The sequence below is a fragment of the Mobula hypostoma genome, chromosome 13 (genome assembly GCF_963921235.1).
Source record: "Mobula hypostoma chromosome 13, sMobHyp1.1, whole genome shotgun sequence".
NCBI lineage: Eukaryota > Metazoa > Chordata > Chondrichthyes > Myliobatiformes > Myliobatidae > Mobula > Mobula hypostoma.
In genome coordinates this window covers 98,057,134-98,084,433 of record NC_086109.1, presented here as the reverse complement: position 1 = coordinate 98,084,433, position 27,300 = coordinate 98,057,134, and the positions used below count along the sequence as shown (strand labels likewise).

The 27,300-nt window shown below is 44.0% G+C and overlaps 1 protein-coding gene across 2 annotated transcripts in view; it reads right to left on the bottom strand.

Annotated features, from left to right (window-relative positions):
* The window catches only part of hacd3 (3-hydroxyacyl-CoA dehydratase 3), an 86,677-nt gene that overhangs the window by 2,399 nt on the left and 56,978 nt on the right, over positions 1-27,300 (bottom strand). For both annotated transcript variants that reach the window (XM_063066346.1, XM_063066347.1), the window contains exons 7-10: positions 21,281-21,408; positions 19,374-19,486; positions 7,108-7,214; positions 6,812-6,943 (exon numbers count right to left, since the gene is read on the bottom strand). In XM_063066346.1, the coding sequence (XP_062922416.1) occupies positions 6,812-6,943; positions 7,108-7,214; positions 19,374-19,486; positions 21,281-21,408 (480 nt within the window). The remainder of the gene's footprint in view (positions 1-6,811; positions 6,944-7,107; positions 7,215-19,373; positions 19,487-21,280; positions 21,409-27,300) is intronic.

Sequence of the window (27,300 nt, the reverse complement as noted above, 5' to 3'; positions counted from 1 at the left end):
CCTCTGGTGGTCAAGGATATTATACAAGTGCCATGTTTTTAAAAATTTTCCATTTGAAGTAAACAAATTAACTATAAAACACTTAAACAAAGAGCATAAAACAGTACTCATATCCTTTAACCTGCTCCAACATCAATCTAACCTTTTCCACATAGCCCTCCATTTCTTTATCAGCCATGTGCCTATCTAGGAGTTTCTTAAATGTCCCTAACGTATCTGCCTCTATCACCACCCCAGCAACACATTGTATGAACCTGCCACTCAGTTAAAAAAAAAACCTACCTCTGACATACCCCTTATACTTTTCTCCAATCACCTTCAAATTGTGCCCTCTTGTATTAACTACTCTGCGGGAAAAAGTCACTCGCTGTCCACTTTAGATCAAGTCACAGAGCACAGAAACCTGCCCTTCGGCCCAAATAGTCAACATCAAACTTATTCTGCCATCCAAATAACCTGCACCTGGACCATGGCCCTCCATACCCTTCCCATCCATACATATACCTATCCAAATTGTTCTTATATATTGAAATCAAACCTGCATTCACCACTTTTCTATACTTCTATTAAATCTTCCCCCATTCTCTTACATTCCAGGGAATAAATGCACCTTTCCCTATAACTCAGGTCCTTAAGTCCTGACAACATCCTTGTAAATTTTTTCTGCACTCTTTCAATCTTATTGATAGTTTTCCTGTTATGTGATCAGAACTGCGCACAATACTCCAGATTAGGTCTCACAAACGTCTTATACAATTTCAACATAACATCCCACTCCTTTACTCTATATCACCACTTTCAAGGAATTATGGATCTGTATTCCCAGATTTCTCTGTTCTGCACTCCATAGTGCTCTACCACTCACCATGTATGTCCTACCCTGGTTTGTTCTCCCAAAGTGACCTCACACCTGTCTACCATTTTTCCAGCTGGTCCAGTTCCTGCTGCAAGCTTTGATAGATGTACTCACAGTTCACTACATTCCCAATCTTGGTGTCACATGCAAATTTGCTGATCTTTGCCTCATATCATCTTGTACACTTCTATCAAGTCACTTCTCATTATCTTCTGCTCCAAAGAGAAAACTTAGCTCGTTCAACCTATCTTCATAAGACATGGTATCTTATCCAGGCAGCATCCTGGTAAATCTCTACATCTTCTCTAAAGCCTCCCATCAGAATCAGGTTTGATATCATCAGCATATATCGTCAAATTTGTTAACTAAGAGGCAGCAATACAGTGCAATGCATGATAATATGGGGGGGGGGGAGGAATTATATATTTATTAAATAGTTAAGTTAAAAATAGTGCAAAAACAGAAATAATCAATGAGGTAGTGTTCATGGGTTCAATGTCCATATAGAAATCGGATGATAGAGGGGAAGAAACTGTTCCCGAATCGCTGAGTGTGTACCTTCAGACTTCTGTACCTCCTTCCTGACAGTAACAATGAGAAGGGGGTATGTCCTGGGTAATGGGGGGGGCGGGGGTGTCCTTAACAATGGATGCTACCTTTCTGAGGCACTGCTCCTTGAAGATGTCTTGGATACTACACAGGCTGGTACCCAAGATGGAGCTAATTTTACAACTGTCTGTAGCTTCTTTTGATCATAAGACAAAGGAGCAGAAGTAGGCCATTCGGCCCATCGAGTCTGCTCCGCCATTTTATCATGAGCTGATCCATTTTCTCCTATTTAGTCCCACTCCCCTGCCTTCTCACCATAACCTTTGATGCCCTGGCTACTCAGATACCTATCAATCTCTGCCTTAAATACACCCAATGACTTGGCCTCCACTGCTGCCCGTGGCAACAAATTCCATAGATTCACCACCCTCTGACTAAAAAAATGCACTGATCCCGTGCAGTAGCCCTCTCCTATACCAGACAGTGATGCAGCCTCTCAGAATGCTCCCCACAGTACATCTGTAGAGGTTTTCAAGGGTTTTAGGTGACAAACTAAATCTCAAGCTCCTAATGAAATATACATAAGAACATAAGAATATAAAAAATAAGAGGAGTAGGCCATCCGGCCCCTCGAGTCTGCCCCGCCATTCAATAAGATCATGGCTGATCTGTCTGTAAACTCATCTCATCTCTATCTACTTGCCTTTTCCCCATAACTCTTAATTCCCTTACGATGTAAAAACTTATCTAACCGTATCTTAAATATATTTAGTGAGGAAGCCTCAACTGCTTCCCTGGGCAGAGAATTCCACAGATTCACCACTCTCTGGGAAAAACAGTTTCTCCTTATCTCTGTCCCAAATCTTCTCCCCTGAATCTTGAGGCAATGTCCCCAGTTCTAGTCTCACCTACCAATGGAAACAACTTTCCTACTTCTATCTTATCTATCCCTTTCAAAATTTTGTATGTTTCTATAAGATCCCCTCTCATTCTTCTGAATTCCAGAGAGTATAGTCCCAGGCGACTCGATCTCTCCTCATAGGTTAACCCCTTCATCCCTGGAATCAACCTGGTGAACCTCTTCTGCACTGTCTCCAAAGCCAGTATATCCTTCCTCAAGTATGGAGACCAGAACAACACACAGTACTCCAGCTGCGGCCTCACCAGTACCCTGTATAGTTGCCACATGACCTCCCTGCTCTTGAATTCAATCCCTCTAGCAATGAAGGTCAACATTACATTTGCCTTCTTAATAACCTGTTGTACCTGCAAGCTACCTTTGTGCGATTCATGAACAAGCACTCCCAAGTCCCTCTGCACAACAGCATGCTGCAATCTTTCACCATTTAAATAATAAATCTGCTCTTCTATTATTACTTCCAAAGTGGATGATTTCGCATTTACCAACGTTGTATTCCATCTGCCAGACCTTGGCCCACTCACTTAACCTATCTATATCCCTCTGCAGACGCTCCACATCCTCTCTACAATTTGCTTTTCCACTCAGCCACAAATGAGAAATTCTGCAGAATCTGGAAATCCAAGCAACACACAAAATGCTGGAAGAACCCAGCAGGCCAGGCAGCATCTATGGAAAACAGTACAGTCAACATTTCAGCCTGAGACCCTTCAGAAGAATGCTGTCTTGCCTTCTTTATTGCTGCATCGATATGATGGGACCAGGTTAGATCCTCAGAGATCTTGACACCCAGGAGGGAGGTACAGAGGCCCAGGTTCTGTAGCTTACTTGACATTGGTGCCTATAATGAGGTGACCAGAAATGGACACAATATAGAGTTGCAACATTACCTTGTGGCTCTTGAACTCAACCTCCTCTGACTAAGGCAGGCTAATGACTGTTTGTTCCTTTCCATATATGCTGCCTGACCTACTGCATTCCTCCAGCATATTGTATGTGTTACTCTGGATTTCCAGCATCTACAGAATCTCGTGTTTACAATATACCATACACCTTCTTAACAACCATATCAACCTAACAGTACTGTTCAAAAGTCATAGGCATATATATATATATATATATAGCCAAGGTGCTACGACTGTTGCACAGTATTGTAGTAATTTTATTTATTCCACTGCACTGCTGCCGCAAAAAAAATTCATGACATATGTGAGTGATGATAAAACCAATACTGATATGGGTCTCTAATGTGGACTGAGAGTGGCAAAGGAGCAAGGAGAGGGGAATCATGGTTGGGAAAAGGGGAAGGAGAGGGAAGTACTACAGAGATATTCTGTAACAATGAATAAACCAATTGTTTGGAATCAAATGACCTTGCCTGGGGTTTCAGGGCCAGGTAACTCTCTGCCATTCAATCATGGCAGATCCTCTTTTTTTGTATCTCCTCCTCAACTACCATTTCTAGCCTTCTCCCCATAACCTTGAATGCCATGTCAAATCAAGAACTTACCAATCTCTGCCTTAAGTATACCCAATGACCTGGCCTCCACCACTGAATAAATTCCACAAATTCACCACCCTTTGGCTGAAGAAATTTCTCTGCATCTCTATTTTGAAAGGGCACCCTTCTAACCTGAGACTGTGCCCTCTTGTCCTATACTCTCCCACCAGGGGAAACACCCTTTCCACATCTACTCTGTCTAGGCCTTTCAACATTTGAAAGGTTTCAATGAGATCCACTGTCATCCTTCTGAATTCCAGTGAGTACAGACCCAGAGCCATCAAACGTTCCTCGTATGATAACCCTTTCATTCCTGGAATCATCCTTGTGAACCTCCCCTGGACCCTCTCCAATGTCAGCACATCTTTTCTATGATCAGGGGCCCAAAACTGTTCATAATACTCAAGGTGAGGCCTCACCAGTGCCTTATAAAGCCTCAGCAATACATCCTTGCTCTTGCATTCTAGACCTCTTGAAATGAATACTAACATGGCATTTGCCTTTTTACCATACTCAACCTGTAAATTAATCTTCTGTGGGACTCCCAAGTCCCTCTGCACCTCCGATGTTTGAACCTACTCCCCATTTAGATAATAGTACACACTATAGTTCTTTTTACCAAAATGCATTATCATATGTTTTCCAACTCTGTATTACATCTGCCACTTTTTTTTACCCACTCATCCATTTTGTCTGTGGCCTGTTGCAATTGCATTGCTTCCTCAGCGCTACCTACACCTCCACCTATTGTCGTATGATCTGCAAACTTTGCCACAAAGCCATCAATTCCATTATCCAAATCACTGACAAACAATGTGAAAAGTAGTGATTCCAATACTGACCCCCTGAGGAACACCACTAGTCACCAACAGCAAATCTGAAAAGGCCCCTTTTATTCCCACTCACTGCCTCCTGCCTGTCAGCCATTCCTCTATCGATGCCAGTATCTTTCCCACACAATTTTATCTTATTAAGCAGCCTCACGTGTGGCACCTTATCAAATGCCTTCTGAAAATCCAAGTAAATGACATCCACTGCCTCTCCTTCGTCCACCCTGCTTGTTACTTCCTCAAAGAACTCTTAACAGATTTGTCAGGCAAGACTTCCCTTTACATAAACCATGCTGACTTTGACTTATTTTATCATTCGTCTCCAAGTACCCTGAAACTTCATCATTAACCCTGGTCACAGACTGCCAGGCAGAATACACCCCATCTACTACCTGGTCTTCTATGGCCAAGCCAATTCTGTATCTACATACCCAAGTCCCTGGGCCCCATATCTCCTGACTTTCTGAATGAGCCTACCATGGGGAGGCCTTGTCAAACACTTTACTAAAAAAATTTGAATATGCCACATCCACTGCTCTACCTTCAACAATGTCATTTCCTTAAAGAATTCAATCAGGCTCGTGAGGCATGACCTGGCTCTCACAGAGTCTTGCTAGCCATCCCTCATCAGACTATGCTTCTCCAACTGCTCGTAAATCCCATCTCTAAGAACCCTCTCCAATAGTTTGTCCACCATTGATGAAAGACTCACTGGTCTGTAATTCTCAGGAATATCCCTATTACCTTCCCTTCATGGGACAAACATAAGAATAGTGTGCCAAATTGGACAAATATAGCTAGGACAAAGATGGGAAGTACTGCAGTACGTCTAAAAATCACTTTTTTCATAAGTTATTAATATAATTTTCATGCATAGCCACAAAACTGTTGATTGTCACTCATGTTTCTAATAATATAGCCTTACTCTACACAAAAAGAGTCAATAGGAATGATTTCAAAGTATGAACTGATTTGATTCTCAGTGCATTGCAGTCAATGTCTGGTTTTTAGCCATTCCCTACAATACGGATACTGAGTTTCTGTATCTACTTTATATCATAGGGAATGACAAAAAAACAAATGGCATTTCTGCCTAGAAAGCATTGCTGGGAAAGAGGAAGCAGATATAATGGTGGCATTTAATAGGCACATGGCCAGAGACCACAGGGAAATAGACCACACGTAGGTAGATGTTCCACTGAAATTGGCATAAAAATTTGGTCAGCAGAGACAGGATAGGCCAAAAGGCCTCTTCATGTGCTGTAATGTTCTATTTTCTTATCTGTAATTATTCTTAAGATGTCTTACTCAAACCATTTATTGACTGTAGGTATTGTGTATATTATTTTTCTGTATTTTATTATTAGTTACGTCTGCATACTGCTAGGTATGTTTTTAAAACGCTGCTGCTGTAGCAAAAGAATTTCCCACTCAGGATCAATAAAGTACTTATTATTATTAGGTGGAGAGAAGAAAGGTATAAAAAGTCACTGGACCTCATCTCCCATATGTAGAGACCCCATTTACACTTACATCCCAAACTGATTTAGCATTCTATGCATCAACTGCTTGACAACTGAAATACAATCAGTGGTCACTTTATTAGGTACAGTTGCCCGTTAATGCAAATACCTAATCAGCCAATCACTCAGCAGTAACCCAATGCATGTAGACATGGTCAAGAGGTTCAGTTGTTGTTCAGCCAGAACATCATAATGGGGAAGAAATGTGTTCTAAGTGACTTTGATCGTGGAATAATTGTTGATGCCAGGTAGAGTGGTTTGAGTATCTCAGAAACTGTTGATCTCCTGCGATTTTCATACACGTCTCTAGAGTTTACAGAGAATAGTGCAAAAAAACCAAAAGAACATCAAATGAGCAGCAGTTCTGTAGGCAAAAACACCTTGTTAATGAAAGAGGTCAGAGGAGAATGGCCAGACTGGTTCAAGCTGACAGGAAGGTGACAGTAACTCAAATATCCACACATTACAACAGTGGTGTGCAGAGGAGTATCTCTGAACACACAACACACTGAATCTTAAAGTGGATGAGTTACAGCACCAGAAGACCACACCATGTTTCAACTCTTGTACCTAATACTGTGGCCACTGATTGTAATCAAACGTACAAAAATTTCACTAGAAATTGGTACTTACCCAAGAACATCATAATAAGGTAACCTCGTAGGAAATATGAAAAACTGAATGAGATGTTGAGTGGGTTGGGCAGCTGGATAGTAAATCTTCCAGTTTCTTCAAAGTATGGAATAGATTGAACCACACAAACCGCTGTGGAAGAAGTAAACGAAATGCAAGTGAATGTTAACAAGCACAAACCAGCAATTATGTGCAGATTCCAAAAGGAAGAGACAGTCGCCAGGAGCTCATACTCCACTCAGAGCAAGTTATTTCAGAAGTCAGTAATGAGAACATTAAAAAAATTAACAACCAACCTTCTGAAATTACTCCCAGTGGATAAAGAGGGATCCAGATGGTGTATCGGATCCAGGTCAGGATTTTCCATTCTGTTCCTATACATGATAACATGTAGTGGGGATACCTGTTGCATTAAAAGAATGATTCATGTACATAGCCTTGTCTCAGTAGCATACAAAACCTGCACAGAAGGCAGATGTGGCTTTACCTCGATAAGTGTACCTTCTCAGTACAGTTAAGTGTCCATTTGGTAATGTACTGCACCACCAAATCCAGGTAATTTGTAAATAAGCCTGCCGGTTAAGTTAAATTTCACCAACTGTGCACAAAAAGAACATGAGAGATGCTTTCTCCTCTCCCTCATATATGCCTCATAGATAAAAGGCTGCACAATAGCTATCATGCACTGGATCGTCCTAGGCTGTGCTTCTGTGATTGTTAATTAAACAAGTGTGGTGCAACAACAAAGGTGGTAAATGAGTTGCCATTTTCTTGACATTGCTAATGACCCTGTCATTATTCCCTTTGAAGTAAGACTCACTCCCTAACCAAACTACACAGTCCAACTTCACAGAAAATTGACTCAACAAAAACAGTCTGTACCCGAAGCATTCCAGGATGTGCAATATTTAGATTATTGATACAACACAAACATCACCCTCACTTCCTTGTACATGTTCCCAGGATGGGAAGGAACATTGAAGGAATGCTCCCGAACTTACAAATGCCCAACTTGTGTACAAGCAGTACATATGAACAAGCATTTGGGAGACCAGAATGGATATGCTTCTGCTGTATGACTACACGCATCTTATGCGACTTGGGAACTTAGTGCAAAGCTGTATTTCCCACTTTTCACCTTCACCCTCTCCGCTTCTAGCACCATCTTTTCTAATCCGAGAGTCATCTGCTGCTTCAGTTTCTAAACATAGCCTCCCTTCAGCTCATCATAGAAACATAAAAAATAGGTGCAGGAGTAGGCCATTCAGCCCTTCGAGCCTGCACCACCATTCAGTATGATTATGGCTGATCATCCAACTCAGAACCCTGTATCAGCCTTCCCTCCATACCCCCTGATCCCTTTAGCCACAAGGGCCGTATCTACCTCCCTCATCCTACCACTTCCTCAGTGCACCAGTCACCTCTGGCTCCTACCTCACTACTCTCCCCATAGAGTGAGAGTCACGCAGCACGAGATCATTCAGCCTCACCTGTTTATGCCGGCCAAGAAGCCTATCTCAGCTGGACCCATCTGCCTGCATTTGGCCCATAACTTTCTAAACTTTTCCTATCCATGTACCTGTCCAAGCATCTTTTAAATGTTGTTAATGTACCTGACTCAACCACTTCCTCTGGCAGCTCATTCCATATATGCATCACCCTGTCAGCAGAAAATTTGCCCTTCAGGTTCCTATTAAATCTCTCCACTTCCATCGAATTCTTGATGGGAGAAAGACTGTGTACACTGATCCCATCAATAGCCCTCATGATTTAATGCAACTGTACAAGATCACCTTGCAGTCTCCTATGCTCCAATGAATAAAGTCCTAGCCTGCTCAACCACTCTCTATACATTCAAGCAACATACTTTTAAATATTTTCTGTTTTCTTTCCAGCTTGATGCCATTTTTACAACAGCAGGGTGACCAAAACTGAACACAATACTCAAAGTGAGAATACAATAAACCAACCTCTTGTACAACTTCAACTTAACTTCTCAATTTCTATACTCAAGAGTGCTAAGTGATGAAAACCAACGTGCCAAAAGCCATCTTCACTACCCTGTTTACCTGTGACACCACTATCAGGGGAGCACGTACTTGTACTCTGTTTTATAACAATCCCCAGGGCTCTACCATCCACAGTCCTACCCTCATTTGTCTTCCCAAAATGCAACACATCACACTTACTTGAGTTAAACTCCACTTGCCTTTCCTCGGCCACTTACCCAGCTGATCAATATCACTCGATAATTCTTGATAACCATCTTCACTGTACTTAACAGCTGCAATTCTAGTATTATTTGCAAACTTACTAACCATGTCTTGGCGCATCCTCATTCAACTCATTGATACAGACGACGAACAAAAAGCCTCATCTTCAAAGCCCACCAGCATGAAAACAGCCTTCTCTCACACTCTGCTTACTGCCATCAAGCCCGTTGTGGATCCAACTAGCCATTCTCTGCAACCTAACTTTCCATTAGGTGACCTTCAAAAAGAACTCAATCAAATTCATGAAACCATGATCTCCCACAAATTGAACTAGGCTGACTAACCTTAATCAAGTACATCTTATCCCTCAGAATCCCCTCCAGTTTGTTCCACATACCCATTTACACCCCTTCCCACATGTAGGTTTATAAAAATTTTCCTTCAGGTCTCTTTTCAATCTTTCCCATCCGTTCCACTAATTTTCCCACCATTGATGTTAGGCTGATCAGCCTGCAGTTCCCTGACGACCTATGAAATCACGGCATACTAACCATCTTTCAGCCTCTCCTACTTCACCCATGTTAATATTTCTGCCACAGTTCCAGCACCTTGTTTCCCAGCTTCCACAACGTGCTGATTGGAAAGAGAAAAAGAACAAAACAAATGGGCAATGGCAGCTGTGTTTGTTGGGGGAGGGGGGGTCTTGAATCACACAACAGAAGGCCAAATAACTTCAAGTTCCTCGATGTGGTTATCTCAGAGGACCTATCCTGGGTACAACACACTGATGCAATCATGACAAAGACACGCCAGTGTCTCTACTTCATTCGGAGTTTGAGGGGATTTGGAATATCGACAAAGACTCTGACAAATTTCTGCTAATGTACGGCGGAGAACATTCTGCCTGGTGTGGAGTCTCCAATGAGCAGAATCACAAGAGGTTGCAGAGTATTCTAAACTCAGCCAGCTCTCTCAAAGGCACAAATAAGAGAAAATCTGTAGATGCTGGACTCAGCAGGCCAGGCAGCATCTGTGGAAACAAGTAGTTGATGTTTTGGACCGAGACCTTTCAGCAGGTCCAGAGAAAAAATGATGAGTACATTTAAAAGATGGGGGAGGGGAGAGAGAAACACAAGGTGATGGGTGAAAGCTGGAGAAGAGGTACAGTAGTCCAATAGGAGAGAACAGAAGGCAATGGAAGAAAGAAAAGGAGGGGTGAAAGCACCTGAGGGAGGTGATGGGCAGGCAAGGAAATAAGGTGAGAGAGGGAAAACAGGATGGGGAATGGTGACCGGGGATGGGGGGGGGGGGTGTGGATGAGGGGGAGGGTCATTACCGGAAGCTCGAGAAATCAATGTTCACGCCATCAGGTTGGAGGCTACCCAAACGGAATACAAAGTGTCGTTCTTCCAACCTGAGTGTGGCCTCATCACGAAAGTAGAGGAGGCCACGTATTGACATATCATATAACAATTACAGCACGGAAACGGGCCATCTTGGCCCTTCTAGTCCATGCCGAACTCTTACTCTCACCTAGTCCCACCGACCTGCACTCAGCCCATAACCCTCCATTCCTTCCCTGTCCATATAGCTGTCCAGTTTAACTTTAAACGACAACATCGAACCTGCCTCAACCACTTCTGCTGGAAGCTCGTTCCACACAGCTACCACTCTCTGAGTAAAGAAGTTCCCCCTCATGTTACCCCTAAACTTTTGCCCTTTAACTCTCAACTCATGTCCTTTTGTTTGAATCTCCCCCACTCTCAACGGAAAAAGCCTATCCATATCAACTCTATCTATCCCTCTCATAATTTTAAATACCTCTATCAAGACCCCCTCAACCTTCTACGTTCCAAAGAATAAAGACCCAACTTGTTCAACCCTTTCTCTGTAACTTAGGTGATGAAACCCAGGTAACATTCTAGTAAACCTTCTGTGTATTCGCTCTATTTTGTTGACATCTTTCCTATAATTTGGTGACCAAAACTGTACACAATACTCCAAATTTGGCCTCACCAATGCCTTGTACAATTTCAATATTACATCCCAACTCCTATACTCAATGCTCTGGTTTATAAAGGCCAGCATACCAAAAGCCTTCTTCACCACCCTATCCACATGAGATTCCACCTTCAAGGATCTATGCACCATTATTCCTAGATCCCTCTGTTCTACTGCATTCTTCAATGCCCTACCATTTACCATGTATGTCCTATTTTGATTAGTCCTACCGAAGTGTAGCACCTCACATTTATCAGCATTAAACTCCATCTGCCATCTTTCAGCCCACTCTTCTAACTGGCCCAAATCTCTTTGCAAGCTTTGAAAACCTACTTCATTATCCACAACTCCACCTATCTTAGTATCATCTGCATACTTACTCATCCAATTTACCACCCCAACATCCAGATCATTAATGTTTATGACAAATAACATTGGACCCAGTACAGATCCTTGAGGCACACCACTAGTCACTGGCCTCCAATCTGACAAACAGTTTTCTACCACCACTCTCTGGCGTCTCCCATCCAGCCACTGCTGAATCCATTTCACTACTTCAATATTAAAACCCAACGATTGAACCTTCCTAACCAACCTTCTGTGTGGGACCTTGTCAAAGGCCTTACTGAAGTCCATATAGACAACATCCACCGCTTTACCCTCGTCAACATTCCTTAACATGACCTTCCACGCACAAATCTATGTTGACTGTTCCTAATCAGACCCTGTCTATCCAGATAATTATATATACCATCTCTAAGAATACTTTCCATCAATTTAACCACCACTGACGTCAAACTCACAGGCCGATAATTGCTGGTATACTCTTAGAAGCCTTTTTAAACAATGGAACAACATGAGCAATACGCCGATCCTCTGGCACCATCCCTGTTTCTAATGACGTTTGAAATATTTCTGTCAGAGCCCCTGCTATTTCCACAATAACTTCCCTCAATGTCCCAGGGAATATCCTGTCAGGACCCGGAGACTTATCCCTTTTATATTCCTTAAAAGCTCCAGTACTACTACTTCTTTAATCATCATAGTTTCCATAACTTCCCTACCCGTTTCCCTTATCTTACACAATTCAATATCCTTCTCCTTAGTGAATACCGAAGCAAAGAAATTGTTAATAATCTCCCCCATATCTGTTTTGGCTCCACACATAGCCGTCCACTCTGATTCTCTAAGGGACCAATTTTATCCCTCACTATCCTTCTGCTATTTATATAACGTTAGAAACCCTTGGGATTTATTTTCACCTTACTTGCCAAAGCAACCTCATATCTTCTTTTAGCTTTTCTAATTTCTTTCTTAAGATTCTTTTTACATTCTTTATATTCCTTGAGCACCTCATTTACTGCATGCTGTCTATATTTATTGTAGATCTCTCCCTTTTTCCGAACCAAGTTTCCAATATCCCTTGAAAACCATGGCTCTCTCAAACTTTTAACCTTTAAACCTAACAGGAACATATAGATTCTGTACTGTCAAAATTTCACCTTTAAATGACCTCCATTTCTCTATTACATTCTTCCCATAAAACAAATTGTCCCAATCCACTCCTCCTAAATCCTTTCACATCTCCTCAAAGTTTGCCTTTTTCCAATCAAAAATCTAAACCCTGGGTCCAGATCTATCCTTCTCCATAACTACATTGAAACTAATAGCATTGTGATCACTGGACCCGAAGTGCTCCCCAACAAAAACCTTCGTCACCTGACCTATCTCATTCCCTAACAGGAGATCCAACACTGCCCCTTCTCTCGTTGGTACCTCTATGTATTGCTGCAAAAAACTATCCTGCACACATTTTACAAACTCCAAACCATCCAGCCTTTTTACAGTATGGGCTTCCCAGTCTATGTGTGGAAAATTAAAATCTCCCACAATGACAACCTTATGCTTACTACAAATATCTGCTATCTCCTTACAAATTTGCTCCTCCAATTCTCGCTCCCCATTAGGTGGTCTATAATACACCCCTATAAGTGTTACTACATCTTTCCCATTCCTCAATTCCACCCAAATAGCCTCCTTAGACGAGCCCTCTAATCTATCCTGCCAGCGCACCGCTGTAATATTTTCTCTGACAAGCAATACAACACCTCCCCCTCTTGTCCCTCCGATTCTATCACACCTGAAGCAACGAAATCCAGGAATATTTAGTTGCCAATCACACCCCTCCTGCAACCATGTTTCACTAGTAACTACAACATCATACTTCCAGTTATCAATCCATGCTCTAAGTTCATCCACCTTTCTTACAATGTTCCTTAGCATTAAAATAGATGCATTTAAGAAATTTTCTACCTCTTACTCTCTGTTTACCACTAACGGTGCAAACAACTTTACTAACTTCTTTTTCTTCATTCTCCCCTACATCTGTTCCTACACTCTGGTTCCCCTCCCCCCTTGTATCTAGTTTAAATCCACTGGACCCTGTCTAGCAAACCTACCCACAAGAATATTTGTCCCCCTCCAGTTCAGATGTAGACCGTCCTGCCGGAACAGGTCCCACCTTCCCTGGAACTGCCCAATTATCTATAAATCTGAAGACCTCCTTCCTGCACCATGCCTTCAGCCGCGTGTTGATCTGCGCTATCTTACTATTTCTAAACCCGCCTGCACGTGATACTGGTAGCTATCCTGAGATTGCTATCCTGGAGGTCCTGTCCTTTAACTTGGCGCCTAACTCCCTAAACTCACCTTTCAGGACCTCCACACTCTTCCTACCCACGTCATTGGTCCCTACATGGAGCACGACATCCGGCTGTTCACCCCTCCTCTTGAGAATACTGAGAAATCGATCCGAGATATTGCGGACCTTGGCACCAGCGAGCCAACAGACCATCCGGGATTCTCGATCTCTTCCACAGAACCTCTTATCTGTCCCCCTAACTATCAAATCCCCTATCACTACTGCTCTCCTCTTTTCCCTCCTTCCCTTCTGAGTTGAGGGTCCCATCTCGGTGCCAGAGACGCAACCACTGCAACTTGTCCCTGCTAAGTCGTCCCCATCAACAGTATCCAAAACGATGTACTTATTATTGGTGGGAACGGCCACAGGGGTGCTCTTCTCATTCTGTCTCTTCCCCTTCCTTCTCCTGACAGTCACCTGTCTCCTGGCTGTTAGGGGTGACTATCTGCCTGTAACTCCTCTTTATTTCTGCCTCTGCCTCCCGAATGATCCGAAGTTCATCCAGCTCCAGTTCCCTAACTCGGTTTGTCAGGAGCTGCAGCTGGATGCACCTTTTGCAGGTGTAGTAATCAGGGACGATTATGCTTACCCTGACTTCCCACATCCTGCAAATGGAAATCAAAATGGGAATGGGAAGTGGAATTAAAATGGGTGGCCACGATGAGATCCTGCTTCTTATGGTGGACAGAGCATAGTTGCTCAGTGAAATGGTCTCCCAATCTACGTCGGTTCTCACTGATATACAGGAGGCCACACCGGGAGCATCGGACACAGTATATGACCCCAACAGACTCACCGGTGAAACTGGAAGGACTGTTTGATGCCCTGAATACTAGTGCGGGAGGAGGTGTCAGGACAGATGTACCACTTGTTCCGCTTGCAAGGATAAGTGCTAGGAGGGAGATCAGTGGGGAGGGATGAATGAACAAGGGAGTCATGTAGATCCCTGTGAAAAGCAGAAAGCTGGTGGGGGGAGGGAAAGATGTGCTTGGTGGTGGGACCCAGTTGGAGATGACAGAAGTTCCGGGGAGTTATGTGCTAGATGCAGAGGCTGATGGGGTGGTAGGGGAGGTCAAGAGGAACCCTATCTCTGGTAGGGTGGCTGGAGGATGAGGTAAGAGCAGACATGTGTGAAATGGAAGAGATGCAGTTGAGGGCAGCATTGATGGTGGAGGAAGAGAAGCCCCTTTCTTTGAAAAAGGAGGACATTTCCTTTGTTCTAGAATAAAAAGCCTCATCCTGAGAGCAGATGGAGGAATTGAAAGAAAAAGATGGCATTTTTACAAGTAACAGGGTGATAAGAAGTATAGTCCAGGTAGCTGTGAGAGTCCGTAGGCTTATAATAGACATCAGTAGATAAGCTGTCTCCAGAGACAGAGACAGTGAGATCGAGAAAGGGGAGGGAGGTGTTGGAAATAGACCAGGTAAATTCGAGGGCAAGGTGGAAGTTGGAGGCAAAGTTGATGAAGTCGACGAGCTCGGCATGGGTGCAGGAAGCAGCCCCACTGCAGTCATTGACGTAGCATAGGAAAAGTGGGGGACGGACACCAGTGTAGCTTGGAACATAAGACTGTTCCACATGGCCAACAAACAGGCAGGCATAGTTTGGACGCATGTGAGCGTCAATAGCTACACCTTTTGTTTGAACGAAGTGGGAGTAGCCAAAGGAGAAATTATTAAGAATGAAGACAAGTTCCGCTAGACAGAGGAGAGTGGTGGTGGAGAGGAACTGGTTGGGTCTGGTGTCCAGAAAGAAACAGAGCTTTGAGGCCTTCCTGGTGGTGGGGGGAGGGGGGAAGGTGTATAGGGACTGGACATCCATAGTGAAAATAAAATGATGGGGGCCAGGGAACTTGAAATCATTGAAAAGATCCAGAGCATGTGAAGTATCACGGATGTAGGTAGGAAGGGACTAAACTCGGGGATAAGACAGTCGAGGTATACAGATATGAGTTCAGTAGGGCAAGATCAAGCTGAAACAATGAGTCTACCTGGACAAGTGGGTTTGTGGATCTTGGGTAGGAGGCAGAAACTGGAGGTGCAGGGTGTGGGAACTATGAGGTCTGCATCAGTGAATGGGAGATGCCCAGAGCTAATAAGATCAGCGATGGTATGGGAGACAATGGCCTGGTTCTCCTTAGTGGGATCCTGTTCAAGGTGATGTAAGAGGAGGTGTCTGAGAATTGTTGCAGAGCCTCAGCAAGGTAGAGGTTAGTCCAGCAGACTACTACAGCACCTTTATCTGCAGGTTTGATGGTGAGGTTGGAATTGGAGAAAAGTGTGTTGAAGTTCAGACGGTTGATGTCCTGTCGGCAGTTGGCAATGAAAAGGTCCAGAGCAGGCAGAAGACCAGGTCGGGGTGTCCAGGAAGAGAGGAACAAGGTCATTGGTGAAGAGTCCTGGCCAAAGAAGTAGGCTCGGAAATGGAGGTGGTGTAAGAATAGCTCAGCATCATGGTGGGCGCGGAACTCGCTGAGGTGTGGGCGCAGGGGGTCAAAGGTGAAGGTCTTACTGAGGACAGAACATTCTGCCTCAGAATGGTGAAGATCCGGTACAAATGCAAGGGCATAACCCCTCCCCACCATTGAGGACATCTTCAAGAGGTAACACCTCAAGAAGGCAGCATCCATTATTAAGCACCCTCACCAGAACAAGTGTTCTTCTTATTTCAAGCATCAGAGAGCAGGTACAGGAGCCCAAACACTGACCCACACTCAATTCTTTAGGAACAGTTTCTTCCCTTCTGCCATGATTCATGAAGACTAACTTCATACTCTTACTTTTGCACTTTATTTTTATTGTAACATAGTAATTTGTTAACCCTGCACTGGACTGCTACCACAAATCCACACATTTCACAACACTAAACCTGCTCCGATTTGTCTGCCTCTTAAAAGCATTGTCGGAACTACCAGCACCAATCAATCTGCTGTAGTAAATCAGTGGCAGGAAAGGAATTGCCAACATTTCCACTCAAAACTCTGCATCAGAACTGAAAGGGGCCTGTATAAAAATGGAAGGGAAGTAGCGAGATAGGCATTCAAGGTGACCGATAAGACTCACAATGCACTGGAGGAACTCAGCAGGTCAGTCAGCATCAGTAGAAAAGATTAGTCGACGGTTCCGGCCGAAATCGGGACTGAAGGAAGAACTTTGGGGAGGGTTTGAAGAATGCTGGTAGTTGAAAAAAAGTAATTTTAAAGACAAAGGGGTGGGAGAGGGGAAGCAGGGAGGTGATTGGCAGGAGAACAATGTGCAGTAGTAGAAGGAGGAGGAACTATGAGAGAGGTGATGTGAAATAGGGACAGAGGGGGAGGGAATTACCGGAAGTTGGAGAATTCTATGTTCATACCAAGGGGCTGGAGACTACCTAGATGGTATATGAGGTGTTGCTCCTCCAACCTGAATTTAGCCTCATCATGGCAGTAGAGGAGGCCATGTATGAACATATCTGAATGGGAATGGGAAGCAGAGTTGAAGTGGGTGGCTACCAGGAGATCCTGTCTGTTGTGGCGGACGGAGTGGAGGTGCCCGACGAAGCAGTCCCCCAATCTGCGTCCGGTTTCACCGATGTAGAGGAGGCTGCACCAGGAGCACCGGATGCAATAGATGACCCCAACAGATTCGCAAGTGAAGTGTTGCCTCACCTGGAAGGACTGTTTGGGGCCCTGAATGGTGGCAAGAGAGGAGGTGTAGGGACAGGTGTAGCACTTACGCCTACAGGGATAAGTGCCGGGTGGGAGATATGTGGGGATGGATATGCGGATAAGTGAGTCGCGGAGGGATCGATCCCTGAGGAAAGCAGAGAGGGGTGGAGAGGGAAAGATGTGCTTAGTGGTGGGGTCCTGTTGAAGGTGGCGGAAGTTGCGGAAGATAATGTGCTAGATCCGGAGGCTGGTGGGGTGGTAGGTGAGGACAAGGGGAACTCTGTCCCGGTTGTGGTGGCGGGAAGATGGGGTGAGGGCCGAAGTGCGGGAAATGGAGGAGATGCAGGTGAGGGCATCATTGATCACCGTAGAACGGAAACCACGATCCTTAAAGAAAGAGGACATTTGAGATATCCTAGAACGGAAAGCCTCATCCTGCGAGCAGATGCGGCGGAGACGGAGGAACTGGGAATAGAGAATGGCATTTCTGCATTTGGCAGGGTGGGAAGAGGTATAGTCGAGGTAGTTATGAGAGGCAGTGGGCTTGTAGAAGATGTCAGTGGACAGTCTGTCTCCAGTGATGGAGACCGAGACATCGAGAAAGGGGAGAGAAGTGTCAGAGATAGACCAAGTGAATTTGAGGGCTGGGTGGAAGTTTGAAGTAAAGTCGATGAAATTGACGAGCTCAGCATGGGTGCAGGAAGCAGCACCAATGTAGTCATCAATGTATCGAAGGAAAAGATGGGGAGCAGTACCATAATAGGTTTGGAGCACAGACTGTTCCACATAACCAACGAAGAGGCAGGCGTAGCTGGGTCCCATGCGAGTTCCCATAGCTACACCCTTAGTCTGAAGAAAAAAATTACCTCCCTGCTTCCCCTCCCCCACCCCTTTGTCTTTTTTTCAACTACCAGCATTCTTCAAACCCTCCCCAAAGTTCTTCCTTCAGTCCTGATGAAGGGTTTCGGCCCAAATCGTCGACTAATTTTTTCAACTGATGCTGACTAACCTGCTGAGTTCCTCCAGCGCATTGTGAGTGTTCCTTTGACAACAGCATCTGCAGATTATTTTGTGTTGACTGATAAGACTCAAAAGGAGTGTAAGGTGACAAACAGGTTGTACCAGATATGGGAGGGCAAGTACGTGAACTTGGAGTTAGGGGATGGTGGCAGCTGAATGATACATGAAAGCAGATTTAGAGGCAGGTGCCTGGGGTGACAGATAGTTTGTGCCGGCTGTATAATCTACAACTCATTCCCCCCTCTCCCAATGCCCTCTGCTGATCATTCCATTTTCATCTCCATTTACTTAAATCAACAGCAGACCCAACTACCCATCTTCGCCTTCTGGTTCTATACCCATCACTACAAGCCAACCAACACACCCGCCAACCACACACCGATAATACTCACTGCACACACCGACCATCGTGCCAACAATACCCACCAGACACACCGACTGCCCCAACAAGGCACCACACACACCAACCGCCGCGCTGACAATACCCACTGCCCCCCCCAAACTGTGACTGACGTGGATTCCATCTGCCATTCACCTCTTCCCGAATGGTTCCCATTCTCATCTCCTTTACCGATTGGAGTCCAGTACTGGGAGCTGTGTTCCTGCTGATCCTTCTCCATCAGCCATCTTCAACCTGCACACTCCTCTCCCCACCTTGCCCAGTCTCTCAATTTTTCTCTCTGTCTCTCCCTGCCTCCATCTATCATTCACCTACCACGATCCCCAACTGCATTCCCACTCCCCTCCCTTATCTGGCAGAACCTGCCTTTCATCTTACACCCATCCTCAGCCCCGGTAATCACGTTGAGCTCCTTTTTCATCACTTCCTTTCCCCTCTTTATAGAGGCCATCTTCCCTTACTACTGAAAGTCGAGAGGCTAATCCTTGACCTGCTGAGATCCGCCAGAAGATCGTTGTTGCTCCACAGTCTTTTGACAATCAGGTGAATCTGAGATAAAGAAAATGAGTGAAATACAAACCGGAACATTTCAATGATGCTCCAGAGGTAAAAGACGGCAAAAACTGCTGCTTTATTCTGCATTTCCGCCTGATTCCCTATCACCACAAACAGAATCATGATCCTTCCCATTACCTGTTAAAACAATTGAAGCAAAGATTACATTGTTAAATGTCTCAACTATAAAAACAGGACTTACACCTCAAAGGATGAAAATGCTTTGAAGGTTTTAAATACTTATCGCTTTATTTATATTTCTGCTCCTCTTTGGTTTGTACATAATGGCACTTAAAAATAAACTCACTCCGTAACCAAATTGCTGGTTTACGTTTATTTCAGTGAGTCAAGTTGACTTACAGAAAACAATCTACATGTGAAGTGAACATTCAGCTTACAAAATGAGAACAACACTGGACTTCACTCAGTTCCTCACTGCAGGTTACAAGTCTTACAAACTTAATTGATTTTTCATTGAGGTGACAAAAGTGATGAATGAAAGTAAAGCATTGAATGTTGAATAGATGGATTTTAGTGATACATTTATCAAGATTCGTCATGGTAGACTCAACCAAAAGATTAAGATGCATGAGATTCAGGGCAATTAAGGGTTATGGGGAAAATGCAGGGTACGTGGAGATGAGTCCATGGTTAGATCAGCCATGACCTATTGAAGAGTGGAGCAGGCTTGATGGGCCAGATGGCCTAGTCCTGCTCCTATTTCTTATGTTCTTATGGTAATTTGGCCATTTCGGTTCAGAATTGGGATAGAGAGTAGTAGTTGACACATCTTATTGTGGCTGGAGGTTTGTGACTACTGGTGTTCCACAGGGTCCTCTGCTGTGTGTGATATATATAATCATCTGAATGAAAATATGGATGTATAGGACAGCAAGTGGATAGTGTAGAAGATTGCTAAAGGATAAAATGATACATAGATCAGTTGCAGATATGGGCAGATGGTCTTCAATCAGGCAAGTGTAAGGTGTTGCACTTTGGAAGATCAGATATAGAGGGAAAGTATACAGCTAATGTCAGGACCCTTAACAGCGCAGTGCAATGGGACCCTAGGGTCCAGGTCTGTAGCTCCGTGAAAGTGGCTGCACAGGCTGATAGGATAGTAAAGGCGGCATATGCATGCTTCCCTTTATTAATCAAGGCATTGATTTTAGGAGTCAGTAAGTTATGTTGTAACTTTATAAAACCCTATGTCAGGCCCCATCTGGAGTACGAGTACTGCATTCAGTTCTGGTTACCATATTGTAAGAAGTTGTAGACACTTTGGGGAGGGTGCAGAGTAGTTTACCAGGAAGCTGCATGTATTACAGGGCATGTGGTTTAAGATGATGGACAGACAAGGGTTCTTTTCTCTGGAGAGTGGAGGTTGAGGGGAGATCTGATAGAAGTTCATAAAATTATGAGAGGCATAGATAGACTGTCCGTATCATTTTCCCCAAGGTCAAAATGTCTAATAGTAGAGGTGAATGGAAGAAAATTCAAAGATGATGTGCATGGCAAGGCAAGTTGTTTTTTTATTAAAACAGAGTGTGATGAGTCTCTGGAGTGTATTGCAAGGACGGTGGTGAGTGAGGAATTTAAGAGGTTCTTATATATGTAAGCACATGAACGTGTAGAGGATGAAGGGATATAGACTACGTACAGGCAGAAGGGACTAGGTGTCATAAGCTGAATTAGCTCAGCACACATGGTGGTATGAAGAGTCTTTTCCTGTGCTCTACTGTTCAATGTTCTATGCAAGCACATCCTGGAACACAGGCTTCACTGGCAGCTGTACACACACTATCTCAACAAGAAGCAAAGTGTGTATTTCTATGATTTTCACCAAAACATTTTCCCATGAGGAAAGGAGTAGTAATTTGCCTTTACCTTGGTTTCTTTCTACCCACTGTCCCATCCAATACCTATTCATACCTGGATTATTGCAGGTACCAATGCTGTTCTCACTAATCCCAACAGCGGGTTTATAACCTCCATTATTGCAAGTATCTGACAAATGTTCATCATGTCACCTACTGCATGGAATGTATCAAATAAAGAATCTGCAGACAAACACAAGTAAAATAATTAGCACTTTACATGGCTACATCAATTAAACATAATGCAGGCAACCCCCTCTGCTCTCCCAACAGGATTTCTGTTTCTCTAGCCTCTGGATTTCCCTTCTCATCTTTGTTAAGCTGTTAGTCAAAACCCATTTCCATAGCCACATCCTCTTTCCTTAGCAAATGTCTCCATCTCCTTTACTCTTATTTTAATAGTAAAAGGGTGACCAGGGAATGAGTGAGCCACAGGAAATGAGTGAGTATTTCTCATCAGTTTTTACTGATAATTGAGAAGATCACAAAGGCAAAGGAATTAACGCAAATGAGCTGTGACGTCTTGGACCACAAATTGCCAAAGTGGAAGTATTGGTGGTCTTACAGTACATTAGGTGGATAAATGTGTAAGTTTTATGCTGGTTAGCCCTCCCAAAGTGCAACACCACACACCTGGGGGCATTGAAGTCCATCTGCCATTTGCTGACACATTTTCTAACTAAGCCAGATCCCGCTGGATGCTTTGATAGTCTTCTTCACAGTCTATTCACACCCCGGATCTTGGATCATCTGCAGATTTGCTGATTCAGTTTACCACACTATCATCCGGATCATTGATATAGATGACAAACAACAATGGACCCAGTACTGATTCTGGCCGTACACCATTATTCACAGGGCCTCCAGTCAGAGAAGCAACCATCTACAACCACTCTCTGGCTTCTTCTGCAAAGCCGAAGTCTAATCCAATTTATTATGTCTAATCCACAACTGTACTGCCACACACAGCTCCAATCAGCTGATCAAATTCGCAGATGACATGACTTTCATTAGCCTTATTTCAAGCAGTAATGAGAAAGCCTAGAGGAGAGGTTGACACCCTGACACAGTGGTGCCAGGATAACAATCTCTCAATGTCCAAAAAACAAACGAGCTGATTGTGGATTACAGGGGAAACGGAGACAGGCTTGACCCCATCAACATCAATGGGTCTGCAGTTGAGAGGGTGAATAGTTTTCAAGTTCCTCGGTATACACATCATCGATGATCTCACCTGGACTGTACACACCGGCTTTGTGGCAAAAAAAAGCACAACAGCGTCTCTTCCACTTCAGGCAACTGAAGAAGTTTGGCATAGGGCCCCAAATCCTCAAGACCTTCTACTGGGGCACCATTGAGAGCATACTAACTGGCTGTATCACTGACTGGTACGAGAACTGCACCAACCTTGATTGCTGGGCACTGCAGAGTGGTACGGACAGCCCAGCACATCTGTAGATGTGAACTTTTCTCCACTGAGGACATATATAGCAGCAGGTGCGGGAAGAAGCCCCGGAAAATCATCGTGGACACAGTCACCTCAACCATAAACTGTTTCAGCTGCTTCCATCTGGCAAACGCTACCGCAGCATTAAAACCAGGAACAACAGGCTACAGGACAGCTTCTTCCTACAAGCCATTACTTTTAAATTCACATGTCTGTACATTGCGACGGAGTCATAATGCAAAGATTTTTACTCCCTCACGTTGTGGGATGGATGCAAGATTTAAATAAGTTCTAATACTTCATCTTGAATATGAAGGTACTGAACTTTCTTGACCAACCTCCATATGGGACCTTGTCAAAGGCCTTGACAACATCTACTCCACTGCCTTCATCAACCTCCCTGGTAACTTCCTCAAAAAACTCTTTAAGATTTTTTTAGACACGTCTTACCATGCACAAAGCCATTTTGACTACCCCTAATCAGTTGTTATCTTGGCACCACTGTGTCAGGGTGTCAGCCTACAGAGGAGAGGTTTTCTCATTATCGCTAGAAATAAGTGTCTATCCAAACACTTAAATGTTCGGATCTTAAGATACCTTCCAATAACTTTCCCACTACAGGCCAACAATTTCCTGGCCTATTCTTAAAGCTTTTCTTAAACAATGGAACAACATCACCCATCCACCAATCCTCGAACACCTCACCCGTGTCTACGGATGTTTGAAATATCTCTGCTGGGGCCCCTGCAATTTCTGTACTAGCCTCCCACAATGTCCAAGGGAACACCCTGTCAGACCCTGGTGATTTATCCACCCTTATATGCCTCAAGACAGCAAACACCTCCTCCTCTGTAATCTGTATATGGTCCATGACCTTACTGCTGCATTGTCTCATAACTCCCAAGTAAATACAGCTGCAAAATATCCATTTAAGATCTCCCCTATTTCTTTTGGCTCCATGCATAGATGACCACATTGATCTTCAGGAGGATCAATTTTGACTGTTGCTATCCTTTTGCTCTTAATATCTGTAGAAGCCCCCAGGAGCTACCTCATGCTTTCTTTTAGCCTTCCTGATTTCTTCAGGTGTTCTATTGCATTTATTATACTCCTCATGTACCTAATTTGTTTCCCTCTATACCTGCTAGGCACCTCCTTTTTTTTTAAAACCAGGACATCAAAATCTCACAAAAACCAAAGTTCCCTAAAATTGTTATTCTTGCTCTTATTCTGCAGGAACAAACAAACCCTCTACTCTCAATATTTCACTTTTGAAGGCCTCCCATTTACCAAGAACATCTTTGCCAGAAAACGTGTCCCAATCCACACTTGTTAGATCTTTTTAAGAATCTCAACCCAAGGACCAGACCTACCCTTTTCCATAATTACCTTGAAACTAATGGCATTATAAGACCATACGATATAGGAGCAGAATTAGGCCATTCGGACCATCGAGTCTGCTCCACCGAGTCTGCTCCACCATTTCATCATGGCTGATGCATATGGATTAGATTAGATTAGATTCAACTTTATTGTCTTTGTGCCAAGTACAGGTACAAAGCCAATGAAATGCAGTTAGCATCTAACCAGAAATGCAAAGAATAGCGCTATTTACAAAATAACTGCGAATAAAAAGTGCTACAGCACAAAAATATAAAATTACTGAGACAGTACAATATGGGTGCAATACTGCTTAGCGCTGTGATGTGAGGTTCAACAGGGTCACAGCCGCAGGGAAGAAGCTCTTCCTGTGCCTGCTGGTGTGGGAGTGGAAGCTCCTGTAGCGCCTACCGGATAGGAGGAGAGAAAAAGTCCATGGTTAGGGTGAGATGCATTTCGTCCTGCCCAAGCAGCGTTTATGGTAGATATTCTCAATGGTGGGCAATTGGGTGCCGATAATCCGCTGGGCAGTTTACACCATACGCTGGAGTGCTTTGTGGTCCGATACGGGACAATTGCCATACCACACTGAGATGCAGTTGGTGAGTATGCTCTCAATGGGGTACAGCAGTAAAACTCTGTCAGTATCCTGGGACAGAGGTGAGTTTTCTTGATGCTCTGCAGGAAATAAAGGCGCTGTTGCACCTTTTTGATCAGGATGGAGGAGTTCAGGGACCAGGTGAGATCCTTGGAAATGTGGACAAAAAAGAATTTGAAGGTTGATACACCCTCCACTACAGCTCCATTGATGTAGATGGGGCCGTGAGTGTGGCTCCTAGCGTGCCTGAATTCCACAATGATCTCCTTGGTCTTCTGGGTGTTAAGGGCCAGGTTGTTGTTGGCACACCACGTGGCCAGGTGCTGAACCTCGTCCCTGTAGGCTGTCCCTCCGTATCCCTTCATGCCCTGACTAATCAAGAATCTATCAACCTCTGCCTTAAATATACTCAATGACTTGGACTTCACAGCTGCCTGTGGCAAAAAAAATTCCATACTCACCACACTCTGGCCAAAGAAATTCCTCACCTGTTCTAAATTGATATCCTTCTATTCTGAGACTGTGTCCTCTGGTCTTAGACTCCCCCACCATAGGAAACCTCCTCTCCATAACCACTTTATCGAGGCCTTCAACATTCAATAGGTTTCAATGAGATCTCCCCCGCCCCCCCCCGCCTTCTGAACTCCAGTGAGTACAGGCGCGGGGCCATCAAACTCTCTTCATATGATAAATCTTTCAATCTCAGAATAATTTCTATGAACATCTTTTGAACCCTCTCCAACGCCAGCATCCTTTCTTAGATAAGAAACACAGAAGCATAGAAAACCTACAGCACAATACAGGCCCTTCGGCCCACAAAGTTGTGCCAAACATGTCCCTACCTTAGAAATTACCTAGGCTTACCCACAGCCCTCTATTTTTCTAAGCTCCATGTACCTATCCAAAAGTCTCTCAAAAAAAAACCCTGTTGTATCCGCCTCCACCACCATTGCCAGCAGCCCATTCCACACACTCACCACTCTCTGCGTAAAAAACTTATCCCTGACATCTCTCCTGTACCTGCTCCCGAGCACCTTAAACCTGTGCCCTCTTGTGGCAACCATTTCAGCCCTAAGAAAAAGCCTCTAACTATCCACACGATCAATGCTTCTCATCATCTTATACACCTCTATCAGGTCATCTCTCATCCTCCGTCGCTCCGAGGAGAAAAGGCCAAGTTCACTCAACCTGTTTTCACAAGGCATGCTCCCCAATCCAGGCAACATCCTTGTAAATCTCCTCTGCATCCTTTCTATGGCTTCCACATCCTTCCTGTAGTGAGGCGACCAGAACTGAGCACAGTACTCCAAGTGGGGTCTGACCAGGGTTCTATATACCTGCAACATTACCTCTCGGCTCCTAAATTCAATTCCACGATTAATGAAGGCCAGTAACACCATATGCCTTCTTAACCACAGAGTCAACCCGCGCAGCTGCTTTGAGCATCCTATGGACTCAGACCCCAAGATCCCTCTGATCCTCCACACTGCCAAGAGTCTTACCATTAATACTATATCCTGCCATCATATTTGATCTACCAAAATAAACCACCTCACACTTAACTGGGTTGAACTCCATCTGCCACTTCTGAGCTCAGTTTTGCAACCTATTAATGTCCCATTGTAACCTCTGACAGCCTTCCACACTATCCACAACACCTCCAACCTTTGTGTCATCAGCAAACTTACTAACCCATCCCTCAACTTCCTCATCCAGGTCATTTATAAAAATCATGAAGAGAAGGGGTCCCAGAACAGATCCCTGAGGCACACCACTGGCCATCGACTTCCATGCAGAATATGACCTGTCTACAACCACTCTTTGCCTTCTGTGAACAAGCCAATTCTGAATCCACAAAGTAATGTCTCCTTGGATCCCATGCCTCCTTACTTTCTCAATAAGCCTTGCATGGGGTACCTTATCAAATGCCTTGCTAAAATCCACATACACTACAGCTACTGCTCTTCCTTCATCAATGTGTTTAGTCACATCCTCAAAAAATTCAATCAGGCTCGTAAGGCACGACCTGCCCTTGACAAAGCCATGCTGACTATTCCTAATCATATTATACCTCACCAAATGTTCATAAATCCTGCCTCTCAGGATCTTCTCCATCAACTTACCAACCACTGAAGTAAGACTCACTGGTCTATAATTTCCTGGGCTATCTCTACTCCCTTTCTTGAATAAAGGAACAACATCCACAACCCTCCAATGCTCCGGAACCTCTCCCGTCCCCAATAAGGGGCCCAAAATTGCTCACAATACCCTAAGTGAGGCCTCACCAATGTGTTATAGAGCCCCAACATTGTATCCTTGCTTTTATACTTTTAGCTTCTCGAAATGAATGCTAACATTGCATTTGCCTTCCAATCTGCAAATTTACAACTCAGATTTTTGAATTTTCTCTCGTTAGAAAATAGTCTACCCTTTTATTTCTTCTACCAAAGTTTATGGTAACAAAGTTTATGGTACCAAAGTACACTTCCCAACACTGTATCGCATTTGCCACTTCTTTGCCCATACTCCTGATTTGTCCAAGTCCTTCTGTAGCCTCTCTGTGTCCTCAGAATTATCTACCCCTCCACCTACCTTCATATTGTACTCAAAATTGGCCACAAATCCATCAATTCCATCATCCAAATCACTG